General features: G+C 41.1%; 1 protein-coding gene and 1 non-coding gene across 5 annotated transcripts in view; both read left to right on the plus strand.

Annotated features, from left to right (window-relative positions):
- Positions 1-17,097, plus strand: part of DOCK4 (dedicator of cytokinesis 4) — a 499,472-nt gene that overhangs the window by 325,152 nt on the left and 157,223 nt on the right. For all 4 annotated transcript variants that reach the window (XM_024128243.3, XM_028489854.2, XM_028489855.2 and 1 more), the window contains one exon: positions 15,486-15,642. In XM_024128243.3, coding sequence (XP_023984011.1) covers positions 15,486-15,642 — 157 coding nt within the window. The remainder of the gene's footprint in view (positions 1-15,485; positions 15,643-17,097) is intronic.
- Positions 6,580-6,652, plus strand: TRNAG-UCC (transfer RNA glycine (anticodon UCC)). Its single transcript has one exon. It is a non-coding gene; the product is annotated as a tRNA-Gly (tRNA).

The following is a 17,097-nucleotide window of genomic DNA, read 5'->3' on the forward strand; positions in this document are numbered from 1 at the left end:
TTTTCATTTATTTCTGGTCTGATCTTTATGATTTCTTTCCTTCTGCTAACTTTGGAGTATTTTTGTTCTTCTTTTTCCTATTGCTTTAGTTGTAAGGTTAGATTGTTTATTTGAGATGTTTCTTGTTCCTTGAGGTAGGACTGTATTGCTATAAAAGGCCCTCTTTGAACTGCTTTTACTGCATCCCATATGTTTTGAGTCATCGTGTTTTCATTGTCATTTGTTTCTAGGTATTTTTTGATTTCCTCCTTGATCTCTTCAATTATCTCTTGGTTATTTAATAGTGTATTATTTAGCCTCCATGTGTTTGTATTTTTTACAGCTCTTTTCCTGTAATTGATATCTAGTCTCATAGCATTGTGGTCAGAAAAGTTACTTGATATGACTTCAATTTTCTTAAATTTACCAAGGCTTGATTTGCGACCCAAGCTATGATATATCCTGGAGAATGTTCCATGAGCACTTGAGAAAAAAGTGCCTTCTGTTGTTTTGGATGGAAAGTCCTATAACTATCAATTAAGTCCATCTTGTTTAATGTATCATTTAAAGCTGTGTTTCCTTATTTATTTTCATTTTGGTTGATCTGTCCATTGGTGAAAGTGGGGTGTTAAAGTTCCCTACTATTATTGTGTTACGGTTGATTTCCCCTTTTATTGTTGTTAGCATTTGCCTTATGTATTGAGATGCTCCTGTATTGGGTGCATAAATATTTATAATTTTTATATCTTCTTCTTGGATTGATCCCTTGGTCATTATGTAGTGTTCTTCTTTGTCTCTTATAATAGTCTTTATTTTAAATTCTATTTTTTCTCATATGAGACCTGCTACTCCAGCTTTCTTTTGGTTTCCATTTTCATGGAATATCTTTTCTCATCCCCTTACTTTCAGTCTGTATGTGTCCCTAGGTCTGTAGTGGGTCTCTTGCAGACAGCATATGTACAGGTCTTGTTTTTGTATCCATTCAGCCAGTCTTTGTCTTTTGGTTGGAGCATTTAATCCATGTACATTTAGGGTAGTTATCGATATGTATGTTCCCTTTACCATTTTCTTAATTGTTTGGAGTTTGTTATTGTAAGTCTTTTCCTTCTCTTGTGTTGCCTGCCTAGAGAAGTTCCTTAGCTTTTGTTGTAAAGCTTGTTTGGTGGTGCTGAATTCTCTTAGCTTTTGCTTATCTCTAAAGGTTTTAATTTCTCCATAGAGTCTGAATGAGATCCTTACTGGGTAGAGTAATCTTGGTTGTAGGTTTTTTCCTTTCACCACTTTAAATATGTCCTGCCACTCCCTTCAGGCTTGCGGACTTTCTCTGAAAGATCAGCTGTTAACCTTATAGGGATTCTCTTGTATGTTAATTGTTGCTTTTCCCTCGCTGCTTTTAATATTTTTTCTTTGTATTTAATTTTTGATAGTTTGATTAATATGTGTCTTGGGGTGTTTCTCCTTGGATTTATCCTATATGGGACTGTCTGCGCTTCCTGGACTTGATTGAATATTTCCTTACCCATATTAGGGAAGTTTTCAAGTATAATCTCTTCAAGTATTTTCTCAGTCCCTTTTTTTTCCTCTACTTCTTCTGGTACCCCTATAATTCAAATGTTGGTGCCTTTAATGTTGTGCCATAGGTCTCTGAGATTGTCCTCAATTCTTTGTTGTTTTTTTTTTTTTTTTGTGGTATGCGGGTCTCTCACTGTTGTGGCCTCTCCCGTTGTGGAGCACAGGCTCCGGACACGCAGGCTCAGCAGCCATGGCTTACGGGCCTAGCCCCTCCACGGCAAGTGGGATCTTCCCAGACCAGGGCATGAACCCGTGTCCCCTGCATCGGCAGGTGGACTCTCAACCACTGTGCCCCCAGGGAAGCCCTGTCCTCAATTCTTTTCATTCTTTTTTGTTTATTCTGCTCTGCAGTAGTTATTTCCACTATTTTATCTTCCAGGTCACTTATCCATTCTTCTGCCTCTGTTATTCTGCTATTGATTCCTTCTAGAGAATTTTAATTTTATTTATTGTGTTGTTCATCATTGTTTGTTTGCCCTTTAGTTCTTCTAGGTCCTTGTTAAACATTTCTTGTATTTTCTCTATTCACTTTCTAAGAATTTGTATCCTCTTTACTATCATTACTCTGAATTCTTTGTCAGGTAGACTGCCTATTTCCTCTTCATTTGTTTGGTCTGGTAGGTTTTTACCTTGCTTCTTCATCTGCTGTGTATTTCTCTGTCTTCTCATTTTGTTTAACCTACTGCGTTTGGGGTCTTCGTTTCACAGGCTGCAGGTTCGTAGTTCCCGTTGTTTTTGGTGTCTGCTCCCAGTGGTTAAGGTTGGTTCAGTGGGTTGTGTAGGCTTCTTGGTGGAGGGGAGTGTTGCCTGTGTTCAGGTAGATAAGGCTGGGTCTTGTGTTTCTGGTGGGCAGGACCCCATCGGGTGGTGTGTTTTGGGGTGTCTCTGAACTTATTATGATTTTAGGCAGCCTCTCTACTAATGGGTGGTTTTGTGTTCCTGTCTTGCTAGTTGTTTGGCATAGGGTATCCAGCACTGTAGCTTGGTGGTCGTTGACTGGAGCTGGGCTTTAGTGTTGAGACAGAGATCTCTGGGAGAGCTCTCGCCAATTGATATAATGTGGGGTCAGGAGGTCTCTGGTGCTCTGGCCTGACACCCAGCCAGAGCACCAAGACCCTATCAGCCACACAGCTCAGAAGAAAAGGGAGGGAAGGAGGGAAATAAATAAAAATTAATAAATAAGTAAATAAAATAAAGTTATTAAAATAGAAAAAAATTATTAAAAATGAAAAAGGTAATTTAAAAAAGGAGAAAGAACGAAGAGAGCAGCGAAACCAAAAAACAAATCCTCTAATGATAACAAGTGCTAAAAACTATACTAAAAAGAAACAAGAACAAAAAAAGGACAGTCAGAACCCTAGGACAAATGGCAAAAGCAATGCTATAGAGACAAATCACAGAAAGAAGCATACACATACACACTCACAAAAAGAGAAAAAGGAAAAAAAAAATATATATATATATATAAAATTTAAAAAGGACGAGAGCAGCCAAATCAGTAAACAAATCTACCAGTGATAATAAGCTCTAAATACTAAACTAAGATAAACATAAAACCAGAAACAAATTAGATGCAGAAAGCAAACTCCAAGTCTACAGTTGCTCCCAAAGTCCAGTGCCTCAATTTTGGGATAATTCATTGTCTATTCAGGTATTCCAGAGATGCAAGGTACATCAAGTTGACTGTGGAGATTTAATCCGCTGCTCCTGAGGCTGCTGGGAGAGATTTCCCTTTCTCTTCTTTGTTCGCACAGCTCCTGGGGTTCAGCTTTGGATTTGGCCCCGCCTCTGCGTGTTGGTCGCCTGAGTGCGTCTTTTGGGAGGTCTGAGGTCTTCTGCCAGCGTTCAAGAGGTGTTCTGTAGGAGTTGTTCCATGTGTAGATGTAGTTTTGATGTATTTGTGGGGAGGAAGGTGATCTCCATGTCTTACTCCTTTGCCATCTTTAAAGCACCTCCCAGCTCAGTCTACTTGAAAGCAGTGGCCTCTAAAATCTCAGCAATGGCAGCAAGAGAATAATCCTCTGAGCTCTCCTCTCTGAAAATTAGGACACCGTGCCATGTGTCGGTGCAGCATACGAGGAAATCCGTGGGTGACATCAAAGTGTCCTTTGTGACTCAGGGGTCTGTCTGTCAAACCAAACAGACGTCATGCACAGCACCATCCTCTTCTGAAAAGTCCTGCATCTAGGCTTCAAATGCAGAGCTCCATCAGAAGGATCCTGAGTGCCCCCAAAATCCTGCCTGGCTTCAGCCCCAGTGACCTCTCTGAACCTATTCCCTGTCTTCAGAACAGAGTCAGGGTTAGCACTCAGTTTTGCTGGGAGAATAAGTGCATGTAAAATGCCTGGCTCCGAGCTCTTACTGAAACCAAGCAGGACCCAGAGGGACTCCTGGACACAGAAGTATTTTTACATTTCTTAAAGGTTTTATTAGTGGGCACATGTCATTTAAAAACATTAAAATCTTCATTTTGAAAAAGTAAAAATGAGAAGAGACAGAAAGTTAGACCTAGCTTTGTTTTATACCATTTAATAATGGAGATTGATCTAACTCAAGGCCGTTCTTCTGTCATAAAATCTTGACACTATTGTTAATGGTAAGGTTTTGAAGAAACATTATTTGCCTCAGATCTTTATAAACCATATTCCAGGTCATTCATTGACAGGTACTGTCTATGAAATCTAAGGTTGATGAAAGACAGAAAAAAATGCTTTTAAATAAAGTGTCCTTAACTCTTTCTTGTAGATATGACACAGAGAATAACTGTGGCTCATAGTAGACTATTTAGATTTAAAATCTACTTGCTCCTTGTGTAAGGTATTAGTTTGAAAGACTCAATCCTGTGATGAGCTAAGAAAAAAGCTGCTGTGTTGAAGACGGTTTAGTAGCTTAATTTGGGCCTAAAATTTGTGAAAGAGATAGTTTCCCTCTGTGACAATGGCTGGACTCCTCTTCTGAGTGTGTTTTAAGGAAATGGTTCTCACAGAGTTAACAGTCAGTAGTGTGGCAAGGACCCGGACTCATCCTTTATGGCAGGAGCTAAAGAATTCTAAGGGCAAAGCTCCCTTTCAAGGTTGTTTTCACCTTTACATGACTGATAGTAAGTTTGGAGGGGTGTTCAATGGAGATAAACTCTGAAATCTACAAAAATCTGAATGTCACAGCTTTAGGAAGATAAGTGAAAGAACTTGGTTAGTCAGCATTAAAGATTTTGTGCTTCCAGAGTCCCTTTTCAACTCTCAGAACATCAGTAATATCTCCAAGTGGTTGATGGCTAAACCCAAAACCTGTCTTTGGAATTGCTAACTTGCTCGTAACAGTATTTAATCTTACCAAGTTCTGTTATTTTGTTGCATTCCAGTAGGATTGTTGTCTTCCTTAACTTCGTAGGGATATTTTTGGCTACCCGGCGCCAGCTACCTGCTGGAAAGCAAGTAAAGAAAAGAGATTGAAATAATGAGCTTAAGATAATTCATTTTCCGAAAGTCAAGTCTCTTAAGGAGAATAATGTGAGAATCCAAAGAAGGAGGATAGAAAGTTAGTAGCTGTGCCCTCAAGTCTCCATTCTGACTTATTCCAGTGAAGGATTTTTAGTTCTTAGAAGTACATTCTAAAATACCGTCAGGGGCTTCCCTGGTGGTGCAGTGGTTAAGAATCTGCCTACCAATGCAGGGGACACAGGTTTCGAGCCCTGGTCCAGGAAGATCCCACATGCCACAAAGCAACTAAGCCTGTACGCCACAACTACTGAGCCTGCGCTCCACAGCAAGAGAAGCCACTGCAATGAGAAGCCCGTGCACCACAACCAAGAGTAGCCCCCACTTGCCGCAAGGAGAGAAAGCCCTTGCGCAGCAACGAAGACCCAATGCGGCCAAAAGTAAATTAATTAATTAATTAATTAATTAAAAATAAAATACCGTCAGGTCTAGGATGTATGCATAAACAAATAATAATAATAATAATACAGGGCTTCCCTGGTGGCGCAGTGGTTGAGAGTCCGCCTGCCGATGCAGGAGACACGGGTTCGTGCCCCGGTCCGGGAAGATCCCACATGCCGCGGAGCGGCTGGGCCCCTGAGCCATGGCCGCTGAACCTGCGCGTCTGGAGCCTGTGCTCCGCAACGGGAGAGGCCACAACAGTGAGAGGCCCACGTACTGCAAAAAATAATAATAATAATAATAATAATCATACAATCTACCTTTAAGGAAATTGGAGTTTTGCAAATTCATTACTGTTGATTAACACCACTATAGCTCAAGTGACCCAGCTCAGCCAGGCTGGGGTTTTGCTTGGTAGAGAATCTGATCCCTTAGAGTGGGATCTATTGCTTCTGAGCAAGAGAAGGACCAGATAAGAAGTCAGCTAAATAGAGGATGATCATGTTTCCTGGTTGGAAAGGGATTAATTTAATGTATGGCCTAGATTGCAAGAGTCTTTTATGAGTTTATTTATTTCACTTTTGCTCCCTAAAAGTTTGTTCGTTAACGCTTTGTGGCTCATATTTTTTCCCTGCAACTTTTCAGTTTCTTATGCTATATCCCAGTTCCTCACCTAGTCCATGGAAGTCCAGCACAGCCCCTCTGCACTCATTACCATGTTTGAGGTAGATTTCTCAGATTGAGTTGCTCTCCACTTACCCTTTCCTAGAGTATGTTTATATTTATAAGTAAAATGAAAAAAATGAGAGGAATCTGAAAAATTCAGATGGTCTGATAGGTTTGTCACCCATCTTGCTGTCCAGAGAACTCTGCATGCTGCTCCAACTGTTCTGAAAGAGACACCCCTGTAACCATGATCAGTAGATCTTAGACAAACCCGAAACACATCTGTCCACCGTGGGCTTGGGCACAGGAGAATCAGTCATATAACCCTTGTTTTATTACACACTGTGAGAGAAATTAAATAGTAAACACCTGCAAAATTAAATTAAAAAGTAGATAACCTGGTAAGTTTAGCATGAAAGCATGCCAAACTGAACACAGAAGCTGAACAGGAAAAAAAAAAAAGAAAAGGCTAAGATGGGGGAATTCCCTGATGGTCCAGTGGTTAGGACTCTGCACTTCCACTGCAGGGGGCATAGGTTCGATCCCTGGCCAGGGAACTGAGATCCCACATGCCTCACAGCAAGGCCAAAAAAAAATGTCTAAGATAATTTCATAAGTGGACTTGGTCTTAACACTGAAGGCTATTAGTGTGACGTGCAGGAAGCCCTTTCATTCTGCCTCAACTGAACCCTTGGCTCTCCTGCCGAGAGAGCTTCCTGTGTGGCCTCTGGAGTAGAGAGGGCTCATCTTCTGAAGCCTTGTGTCTAGTGTCTGGACGTCTCTAAATGCCCCAGTGCCTTTAAAGATACTGGTTTTCCACCCTCTTGTAAAGAGCTTCCCTGCCCTCCATAAGGCTCATTCCATACAGTGCTGCAACTTTCTACCCATCCTAGTTACTGCGTTCTACCTGTATAGATATTCCTGGCCAGCAAGGAAGAGGGGAGGATGGGGTGGTGGGTGGCTGTTTCCTTTCCCACAGTCAGCCTAGCCCCTCGTTCAAAGTTGTCTCCTCCTTTTGGTTGACCTGTCCAGTGCCCTCTCCTCTTATTTCTTGGTCACTTCAACTCCAGTGACCTTCATTTGTGTTCTGCTTCACTGTGGTCTCTCTCTTGTCCTTCCTTCATCCTCAGCCAGCAGGACCTCCCATGTGTGCTAAATAAATACTGGATGCATGCATGCACGGGTGCATGGATGGATGCATGCATGGATGAATGAGATCATCCAGAGCCACTTCTAATCAAAAATCGTAAATTCTTGATATCCTGACCACAACCTTTCAACCTTCCAATTTTCTATTAATACTATACCTATTTTTCAGTCTTATTCTCCTCCAATAAACCCCACCTGACTTCACTTTCTTCTTTTTATTATTCAGACTATCCCTTGATCTTTAGTTCTGCTGTACCTTCATGGGAAGTAAAAACCAGCCCTAGATCAGTCTGTCAACATCGCCCCCTCCTCTACTCCTCCTTAGGTGGTTAAACATTAATTAGTGGAGGGAATTATACAGTTCCTATAGGTTAGCATCAGCCTGATGGGTATAGAAGCAGGACCATCCACACTGCAGGCCAGCTAATCAGCTCCCCCTTTCGGTCCCCACAAGAGCTAGCGACAAGATTGTACCATTCTGCATACCTCACCACTTCCCGTGTCCTTAACAGAGAAAACAGAAGCCATCAGACAGGAACTTCCTTAACTTCCTGTGTTCTCTCCTCTGCCGTCTGCAAACTGATCTGCATCCTTCCCTTCCTTCCTGCTTCCTGTCTCAGGGGATGGGGCAAGACTCCTTCCCTCCAAGGCTGATTCTTCCACCTGCTTCCCTCAGGATCTTCCTTCCTCCTGAGTCCCCTGGGACCGTGCTCCTCTCAATGTCCGCTTTTGCTCCTGCAGCTATGTTTCCTCTCTTCTGGCAGTAGTCTCAGATTTTTTAACATGCTCAGGCCTTTTTCTTTAAAGACAAACAAAATTGTAATAGCTACCACACTGCCTCTTCCCTTCCCATCTCAGCCACCTGCGGGAAAGGCCAGTCTTCACTCACTGTCTCTGCTTCCTGCCACTCTCTTCCATTTGTTCCTCAGGCTATTTCTGTCCCCGCAGCTAAAATGAAGTTTCTCCTTTGAGGTCACTAACACTGACGCTGGGGCCAACACTACTGGACCCTTTCTAAATATTTCCCTAGTTGACTTCCCTGTAGCCTGACACACTATTGATTACCCTTCTTGAACATCGCATATTCCATGGTCTGTCTGACAGTGTTCACCTTAGTTTCATCCTTCGTCTCCTTTGAGTACTCTTCTCTCTTATCTGCATCTTTTTTTTTTTAATTTTACTGAAGTATAATTGATTTACAATGTTGTATTAATTTCTGCTGTACAGCATAGTGACTCAGCTATACACACAGATATTCTTTTTCATGTTCTTTTCTATTCTGGTTTATCACAGGATATTGAATATAGTTCCCTGTGCTATACAGTAGGACCTTGTTGTGTATCCATCCTATATATATATCAGTTTATATCTTATCGGCATCTTAAATGTTGGTGCTATTGTGGATTTAATCCTTGGACACCATCTCATGCACTTCCGTGGGTTAACCTGCCTCATGTCTGCTGCTGACACCCAGCTCTGGGCTTGGAGCCCAGAACTTTTACCAGCCTACTGAACATCTTCAGTTCGGTTCACCAGAGATGCCTCAAGCTCAGCTTGTCCAAAACTGAGTTCTTTATGCCATCTCCATCCTCTCCTGCGGTGAACAGAAGCCTGCAGTTTTTCTTGACTTCTCACACTCACCCCCATATCTAAATGCTTGGTTTCACGACCAGTCATTGCCACCTCCTTGGTAGTACGTTAATCTAGGGAATTTAAACCAGGTGTCAGAATCACCTTGAGTTTTTCTTATTTAAGATGTTTACGGTAGTCCCAAGGCTTTTTTGCTACTGAAAAGAATCACGGCGTTTAGCCACACTAAACTACATATAGCTGTCTGACTACACCTGTACTTTTTTGTTGTGGCCTCTCCCGTTGCGGAGGACAGGCTCCGGACGCGCAGGCTCAGCGGCCATGGCTCACGGGCCCAGCCGCTCCGCGGCATGTGGGATCCTCCCAGACCGGGGCGCGAACCCGGTTCCCCTGCATCGGCAGGCGGACGCGCAACCACTGCGCCACCAGGGAAGCCCACCTGTACTTTTTAAAACAGTTGTTTTTTAAGTTATTTTAGAGTCACAGAAGAGTTGCAAAAATAGTACAGAAAACTCCCATATACCCTTCACCCAACTTCTCCTTATGTTAACATCTTACATAACCATATCACATTTATTGAAACTAAATTAACCTTGGTATAGTACTGTTAACCCAAAACTTATTTAGATTTCACACGTTTTTCCAGTAATGTCATTTTTCTAGTCTAGGATCTAATCCAGGATCCCACAGTGCATTTAGTTGCCGTATCTCCATAGTCTTATATATGTACTTTTTTCCCCCAGTGTCTTTCTATGTATGGTTTATTCCACATAACTTGCCTTTCTCTCCCTTGCCTGCCTGGTGAGCCTTACTCTTTGTGACTGAGGTCAGATAGCCTCTTTCCCATAAGGTTTCCTTTCCCTTCCCTGGCAGAGCTGGAATCCAGGGATCTTTATCACAGCTTTGTAATCAGTATTAACAGATGAATGCAGAGGTCAGGCATGTCATGCCCTCACAGACAGGGACTGTGTTTATTTCCTTGTTACATTCTTTATACCGAATTAAAGGACTGTCAAATAGTAGGACTTTAATAAATGTTTAGTCATGACATTAAGGGTGACTAATCATGTTGAAAGAATCCCCAGAAGAAGGTATTTTGCTTCCACAACTGGTTCGATTAACTGGCAATATATCGTTTCAACTAGATTGTCTAAATTACTATAGTCTTTCATTTAATTCTCTACTTCCTGCAAATTACAGGCCCCTTAATTTGATTAACATACTATGAATCTCTGTACCAGTGTATTTCTGAAGAAATTTTTAATCTGTTTCTCTCAATCACGTAGCTTGCCTTATTGCAGATACCATGTTTCTGGAAGAGTGTCTGTGACTGACCATTGCATCTCTTTCTTGTGCCTAGGACAGTGGTCAAAAAGTAGCCTGGGGTGTGATGCAACATTCAATGCTGTACCAACTGATTTTAATTCTGGACAAGGAAATAGACTGTGACCATGCTATATAATCTCACAGAAGACAGAGGCTACTCCTGCTGCCACATAGCCTGCATTTTAACTCTTCTGTAAGAATCTGAGGGAACACATCCCTCCTGTCAGATCTGATTCGTCTCGAGTAACGCAAAGGGCTGGCTTTCTTCTCCCTCTTCTCTAATTTGTAATAAATTAACTTCATTTTAAAATGACTTGCACAGATCCCAGCCTATCAAAGCAAACACAGAGAATTGTCCTTTCCTGTGACAATGACATTGTTTTGTTCCCACAATCCAGTAGCAGCCTCAAGAGGCTGTGGTCATGTCGCCCTGTCTGTCCTAGAAAGAATGGCTCAGTTAATCGTTCCCTCATCTCTCTGTCATCATACACCTACCATAACGCCAGGAAGACTTTAACTGTGTCTGTGTCTGTCGCAGGAGGACAGGGAGGACAGTCCTTATTCTCATATCCATGTTGCCTTGTTCCATGCCTGCACTGGATTTGATGAAAAAAAAAAAAATCGTCCCCATGTCAAAACCAAATCAGTTGTGTTCCAAGTGTTCCCCGGAATGCAAGTGATCCGCATGTAACCCCCCACGTAGTTTAGGGGTGTGACCGGATTCCACTGCGGTGGCCAAACCATCTGTCAACTCCATGCAGTGTAATTTTGTGCAAAACTGCAGTTTCTTGGTGTCGAGCCTACCTTGCTCAGATTCGCAGGCCTTCAGACACCCAGCCACAGCTCCTTTGTACTGTTGTTCCAATTAAAACGCAGGCAGTGCCATGCTGTCCTTTAGCAGCTTCATTTCCCTGACTTCATTAACTCTTCGCCCTTCACCTGGAAGGAGGTTGCTCGTCCCTGTTTGTTTTCTCCCATCCTTGCTGCGGTTCAGACTCCTACTCACACAGTGCAGACCCTTCTCCCACCCGGCGGAAGAATGCTCGAGGAATTCACTGCTGACTCTTGCTCACTCCCTGGCTTCTGCTGGTGAGCTGTGGGTCTCCTCTTAAGAGTCTTCACAACCTTTTTGGCTTAAACCCTTGCTGACCACTGCCCCTGCCTTACAGGCCTATCTTCTGGAACCCATTTCTATTCTTCACTGATCTTCAACCTCATTTCTCTGCCATAAATTCTCTCTCATCTAGTGACTGAACGAATGATCTCTGTCTCATCTGTTGTGTTTCCAGTCTCCCATGTCATGCCTCCTCTGCTCCTACCTGCCCCTCTTCCCCACTGCATCCAGATCACGTGATCCCTTTTGCTCCCTGAGTGGTTTCAGAACGTCAACTGGCCATTTCACTGTAGGACTCGTAGCCATTTCACTGTAGGACTCATAGCCATTTCATGTATGAAACTATTTCAGATCCACAGACCACTCTAAGCTCTCTCCCAGGGTGTCTTCCACAAACATACCTTTGTTTTGAAAAATGAACTTTTGGGGGGTCTTTCTTAGACATACCCACCATTCAGTATGTTATCTATAAATTGATACATTTTAAATTTGTTGTAGCAAAACTCAAAGCCTGGTTAAAACAAGAGTCATTGGAAGAGTCAATGGAAGAGTCATTGTAGTCATAACTACTCTGTCGTAATATAGTAGTTGTAAGCACAAACTTTGGTTGAGATCCTGGCTCTGATAGCTACTAATACTGTGATATTGAGCAAATCACATAAGCTCCCCAGGTTACAATGTCCTGCCTCATAGGATTATTATCAGAGTAAGGAAATACACACAGAGTGCTTAGCCTAAATGGTGGTTGCTTGGATTGCCTTTAAAAGCTCCAGTGTTGTGTGATGTGTTATGGGTGCATGCTGAAAACCTGAGGACAAGAAAAGATAGGCCATGAGATTTTCTCTGCAGGCCACTTAAGTTCTTTGGAAATAGATTAAAACTCTAACCCCATACCTAGCATATGGCCTTGACTCCTACTGGACAAAAAAAAACAGCTCTGAACTCCTGGTAAAGATAGTAAAGGGTTCACAGAGACCAAAGGGTAATTATGTACTTTTCTTTACTGAGTTTAGGGGTAGAATTGCTACCCACCCACCCCCCACTTTCTCCCCACACCAACAGCAACACACACAGCACACACATATGCACACCAGTATTGTTGGTGCAAGGTCTTCAGATAACTTTTGTGTCCAGAGTAATGTTTGTATTAGTTACTGTATTTTGCATTGAGTAAGGGTGATAGAGTTTAGCTGTAAGAAGCTCTCAAGGTGTCACATCTTGGAATCAGAGAGACTCCGATGCTGAGGTCTTGGTTCCCCAGGCTGGGAGAGAAGTGCAGTGAACTAGAAGAGGTGACACTGACCTGGCCACAGTGACTGGCCCCGGTGAAGGCAGCCAAGGCTTCTATTCACGGTGCCCGCTATGGACACGACACAGCAGTGACTGGTCCCTGACTGCCAGTTGAACTACATGAGCTCAGCAAGCAGGAATTCTAAGAGGCTTCCACAAGTGCTCAAGAGCAGGCAGCTAGTTAGTTAGCTGGGGGCAAGGGGGTTAAGAGATCTATCTATAGGGGCAGGATTTCTGTGAACAGATGGAGCATACCAGAACAGGGCATACTCCAGCTTCTGGGGAGGAGGTCTAGAAATAGCTAGACAGTGTCTAGACAGGGTTTGCATGAGGCTTCAGTCCCAATAGGAGGTATGGTTCGACAAATGGAGCATAAGTCAGGCTGGGGATGGCAGACCAGAGCATGTTTCTGACCCCATAGACCAGATCCAGGCAGGAAATAGGTCCAGTATGGGTTGCTGTGACTCAAGTTATAGCTTGCTGTGCTCCAAGCCCTAATACCAAGAACACGATTGAGGAGAGGGGACGGTGACCCCAAGTTCCAGAACATTACCTTGCCTAAGCACTTTTTCTCAGGAAAGCATCTGAAGTGTTCGCTTTATAATTATTCTTTAAACTATATATGCATTCTTCTGTCTAAATGAAATATCTTGCAGTAATAAAAGAAAGCATTTGGAGTCATAACATGAGGAGAGAGTTATGGAGGCTGTTTATTGTGTTTATTGGTCCTCCCGTTACTGGACAGGTGTGCTGGGAAGAACATCTTGTAATATTCTGATTCTCTTTCTCTCAACTTGTTAGAGAGGTCTTTCTTAAAGCTTTATTATTAAAAATTTTTTGTAAATCACACAAAGTAGTCTAGAAAACCAGAGGGATTCTGTGCTTAATTTCCTACCTGTTCCCAAGACACTAGCCTTGAAAATATTTAAAGAAATAAGGTTCCTAAGTTTATACTCAAAATAAGCTAAGCTATACCATCTCTGTATCTGTTACAATATTTTTTCTCAGAATTTTAATATAAAATCACCTTCGTTACAAAAGCAGTATACAGATAAATAAAATAAAAACACCAGACTGTCATTACCCAAACAATGTTAACTGTTCACCCCTTAGTGTATATCTTTCTGAATGTTTTTCTGTATGGACTTCGTTTACCCAAATGATACATATTTTTAATAGACTTTTTAAAAGAGCAGTTTTAGTGTACAGTAAAGTTGAGAGTCAAGTACAGAGATTTCCCTTCCACCCATTGCCTCCACACATACGGAGCCTCCCCCATTAGCAACATCACTCACCAGAATGGTACATTTTTTACCAAGGGTGAACCTACATTGAAACATCATCATCACCCAAAGTCCATAGTTCACCGTAGGGTTCACTCTTGGTTTTGTATATTCTGTGGGTTTGGACAAATGTATAGTGACATGTATCCATCATGATAATATCATACTGCCTTAGAAAAATCTGTGCTCTGCCTGTTCATCCTTTCTCCTACTCCCAACCCCTGGCAACCACTGATCTTTTTTACTGTCTCCATAGTTTTGCCCTTTCTAGAATGTCACATAGTTGGAGTCATACAGTATGTAGCCTTTTGAGATTGGCTTCTTTCACTTAGTGATATGCATCAAGGTTCCTCCATGTCTTTTCATGGCTTCGTAGCTCACTTCTTTTTAGCACTGGATGGTATTCCATTTTCTGGTTGTACCACAGTTTATCTGTTCATGTACTGAAGGATATCTAGATTGCTTCATTATATATATATCTTTTAATTTCCTTTTTTCAGTTAATGACTTTTCCAATCTTTAATTTTTTTAATCTCATCTAGAACTTAGTCAGTGTATAAATTTCAAAAAAAAAAATTCTTTTCAGCAAGTTTGTCCAAATCCAGGACCATTACATTGTATCTGGCTATCTATCTCTTAAGTGTTGTTTAATCTAGAACAATCCTTTTTTTCACAAAACTTGATTTGAAGAGACAAAGCCAAGCATCCTACAGAAAGTGCTGCCTTCTGACTTTGTCTGGTTGCTTCCCCCTAACATGCAGCATGTTGCTCTGTCCCTCGTGTTTCCTGTGAAGTAGAAGCTGAACCTGTAGGTGTAACAGATTCAGATTCCACAGCTTTGTAAGAACACATTGCAGATGATGATGTGTTTCTTTGCGTTGCCCTGCATTAGAGGGCTGACAACCCAGTCCCCCCACGGGCAGTTACATCTGTCTGGCCAGTAGGAGGTAACCTGTGTGGCATCATATGAATGTTCATCTCCTCATCAACAGTTTTCCTGCTGGATTTAGCACTTAGCGACAATCATTGACTAAAATAAGAATTACACTAGGAATGTGAAACTGTATTTTTTAAAACCTGTAATTCCTTTTACATTTGTTGGCTGGCATTTTCTGTAGAGACTGCTCAACATAGTGGAGCTATTAGATTATCCTGAAATACAGAGTCCTTTAATTGCCAGTTTTCAAAGTAAGGAGTTGTTTAATATCCGCCTCAGAGGAGATGTGGGAAGAATGTAAGCACTTTTTTTAAATGCTATGGTCACTGCAGTATGATTTCTTGAGCACTTCCAATGTATCAGGCTCTATGATAAAGGCCTTATGTAATCTAATTCTTACGATGGCACAGTGAGGTTTTAGAGAGAGAAAACGGAAATCACAAGAGGTTAAACAACTTGATACAGTTACTTGTGTGGGAAGTAACAGAGATAGGATTCAAACCGAAATGGGTCTGAGTCCAAAATCCGTGCATAATTCCTCTTAGACATTTTTGTTGCATTTTACTTAAAAGCCAAATTCTATTTGTAATAATATTTGGAATATTTCCCGGTTCATAAACACTAGAGATGGATATCATGCTTAATAATTCTCATGAGGTCTCTTCTCTCCCCTTCCCCATTTTAAAAAATATTTTTTACAGTGTGAAGAAAACACAAATCTTCAGGATACTACCCGCTACCTCAAACTTCCTTTTTCCAAGGGCATTCTCCTTGGGAATAATAATCAAGCCATGAAGGCCACGAAGGAGTCTTTTTGGATAACATCTTTTCTCTGTTCCACAAAACTCACACAAAATGGTAATGTATAATACTGTTTTATTTGAAAGCCCTTGTATTTAAGTATTCATGTGAATTTTGATAGGATATTCAATAAACATCAATGTTATGTATAATAACTTTGCCCTAGAAAAAATGTTGATCCTTCTGTTTGTGATTTCCAATAATATGAAAACAATTGTGACCCAATGATCTCTTAAATGCATGTAGTTTAAGGACTATAGAATTATCCCAGTATTGGAACCCAAGTACACAACTCTTCAAAATAAACCGTCAAACCCAGCTGCTTTAAAAAAAAAAAAAAAAAAAAGACAAAGATTAGATTACCACCACCTTAATCTCTCTTGCTTTATAGCTCCATAGACAGTGCTAATTGCAGACTTTAGAGTGAAGGCTGTTTTTTGTTTAATTAGATGGATATTGCTTTTCTATTCTAGCATTACTTTTTATGTCAGTGATTGTTTAGCAAGTTATGATTAATAAAGCAAGCTCTTCTCCTTGGCAAATTGTCGTGAAAACATTGTCTATAACGAAGGAAGCAAATTAAACATTTTTGAGTTCTTCATGGTTGCCATGTAAGCCTTCTGGAAAGCATCCTGAATGCCATATTAATAAAATCAGATTCATTATGTTGAAGAGAATCACTTCATAATAAGGCACAGCTCTTCCTTGACTTAGGATTGGGTTACATCCCGATAAACCCATGGTAACTTGAATAAGGTAAGTAGAATATGCATTTATTACACCTAACCTACAAAACATCATAGCTTAGCCTAGCCTACATTAAACATGCCCAGAACACTTACATTAGCTTACAACTGGGCAAAATTTTCTAACACAAAGCCTATATTATAATAGTGTTGGATATCTCATGTGATTTATTGGATACTGCACTGAAAGTGAAAAACAGAATGGTTGTATAGGTACAGAATGGTTGTAACTGGTGTTGGTTGTTTACCTTCGAGTTCACATGGCTGTCTGGGAGCTGGGGCTCAATGCCCAGCATCGCAAGAGGGTATTGTACCTGTGTTAGCATGTGGCTAACCCAGGAAAAGAGCAAAACTCAAAATTCGAAGTATGGTTTCTAAATGATTTCATATCACTTTCATACTCATGTAAAGTCAAAAAATCTTAAGTCAAACCATCCTAAGTCAGGGCCCTGTATTGTGAGTCAAAAAATGCTCCTGTGCTTAAACTTTTGTAAGTGTTATTAGTTCTTTCTTCTGTGTCACATAGTAAGAAATATGTTTCTTTTCTTAGAACATGGAATGAGAAAAGAAGCAAATTGTGGCATTGTTATAATGACCACTTTTAAGATACCACTCAATTTGTCATGTATTGCTACTTAGTATTTATATAGAAGTTGGCAAATGGCAAATGATTCTTTCACATTTATCTTGGGTTTTGTTTCTCCCCTTCCAAAAGTATTTTTGGGAATTTTTTTTTTTTTTTTTTTTTTTTTTTCCGGTACCCGGG

This window comes from Physeter macrocephalus, chromosome 5 (genome assembly GCF_002837175.3).
Source record: "Physeter macrocephalus isolate SW-GA chromosome 5, ASM283717v5, whole genome shotgun sequence".
Classification (NCBI taxonomy): domain Eukaryota; kingdom Metazoa; phylum Chordata; class Mammalia; order Artiodactyla; family Physeteridae; genus Physeter; species Physeter macrocephalus.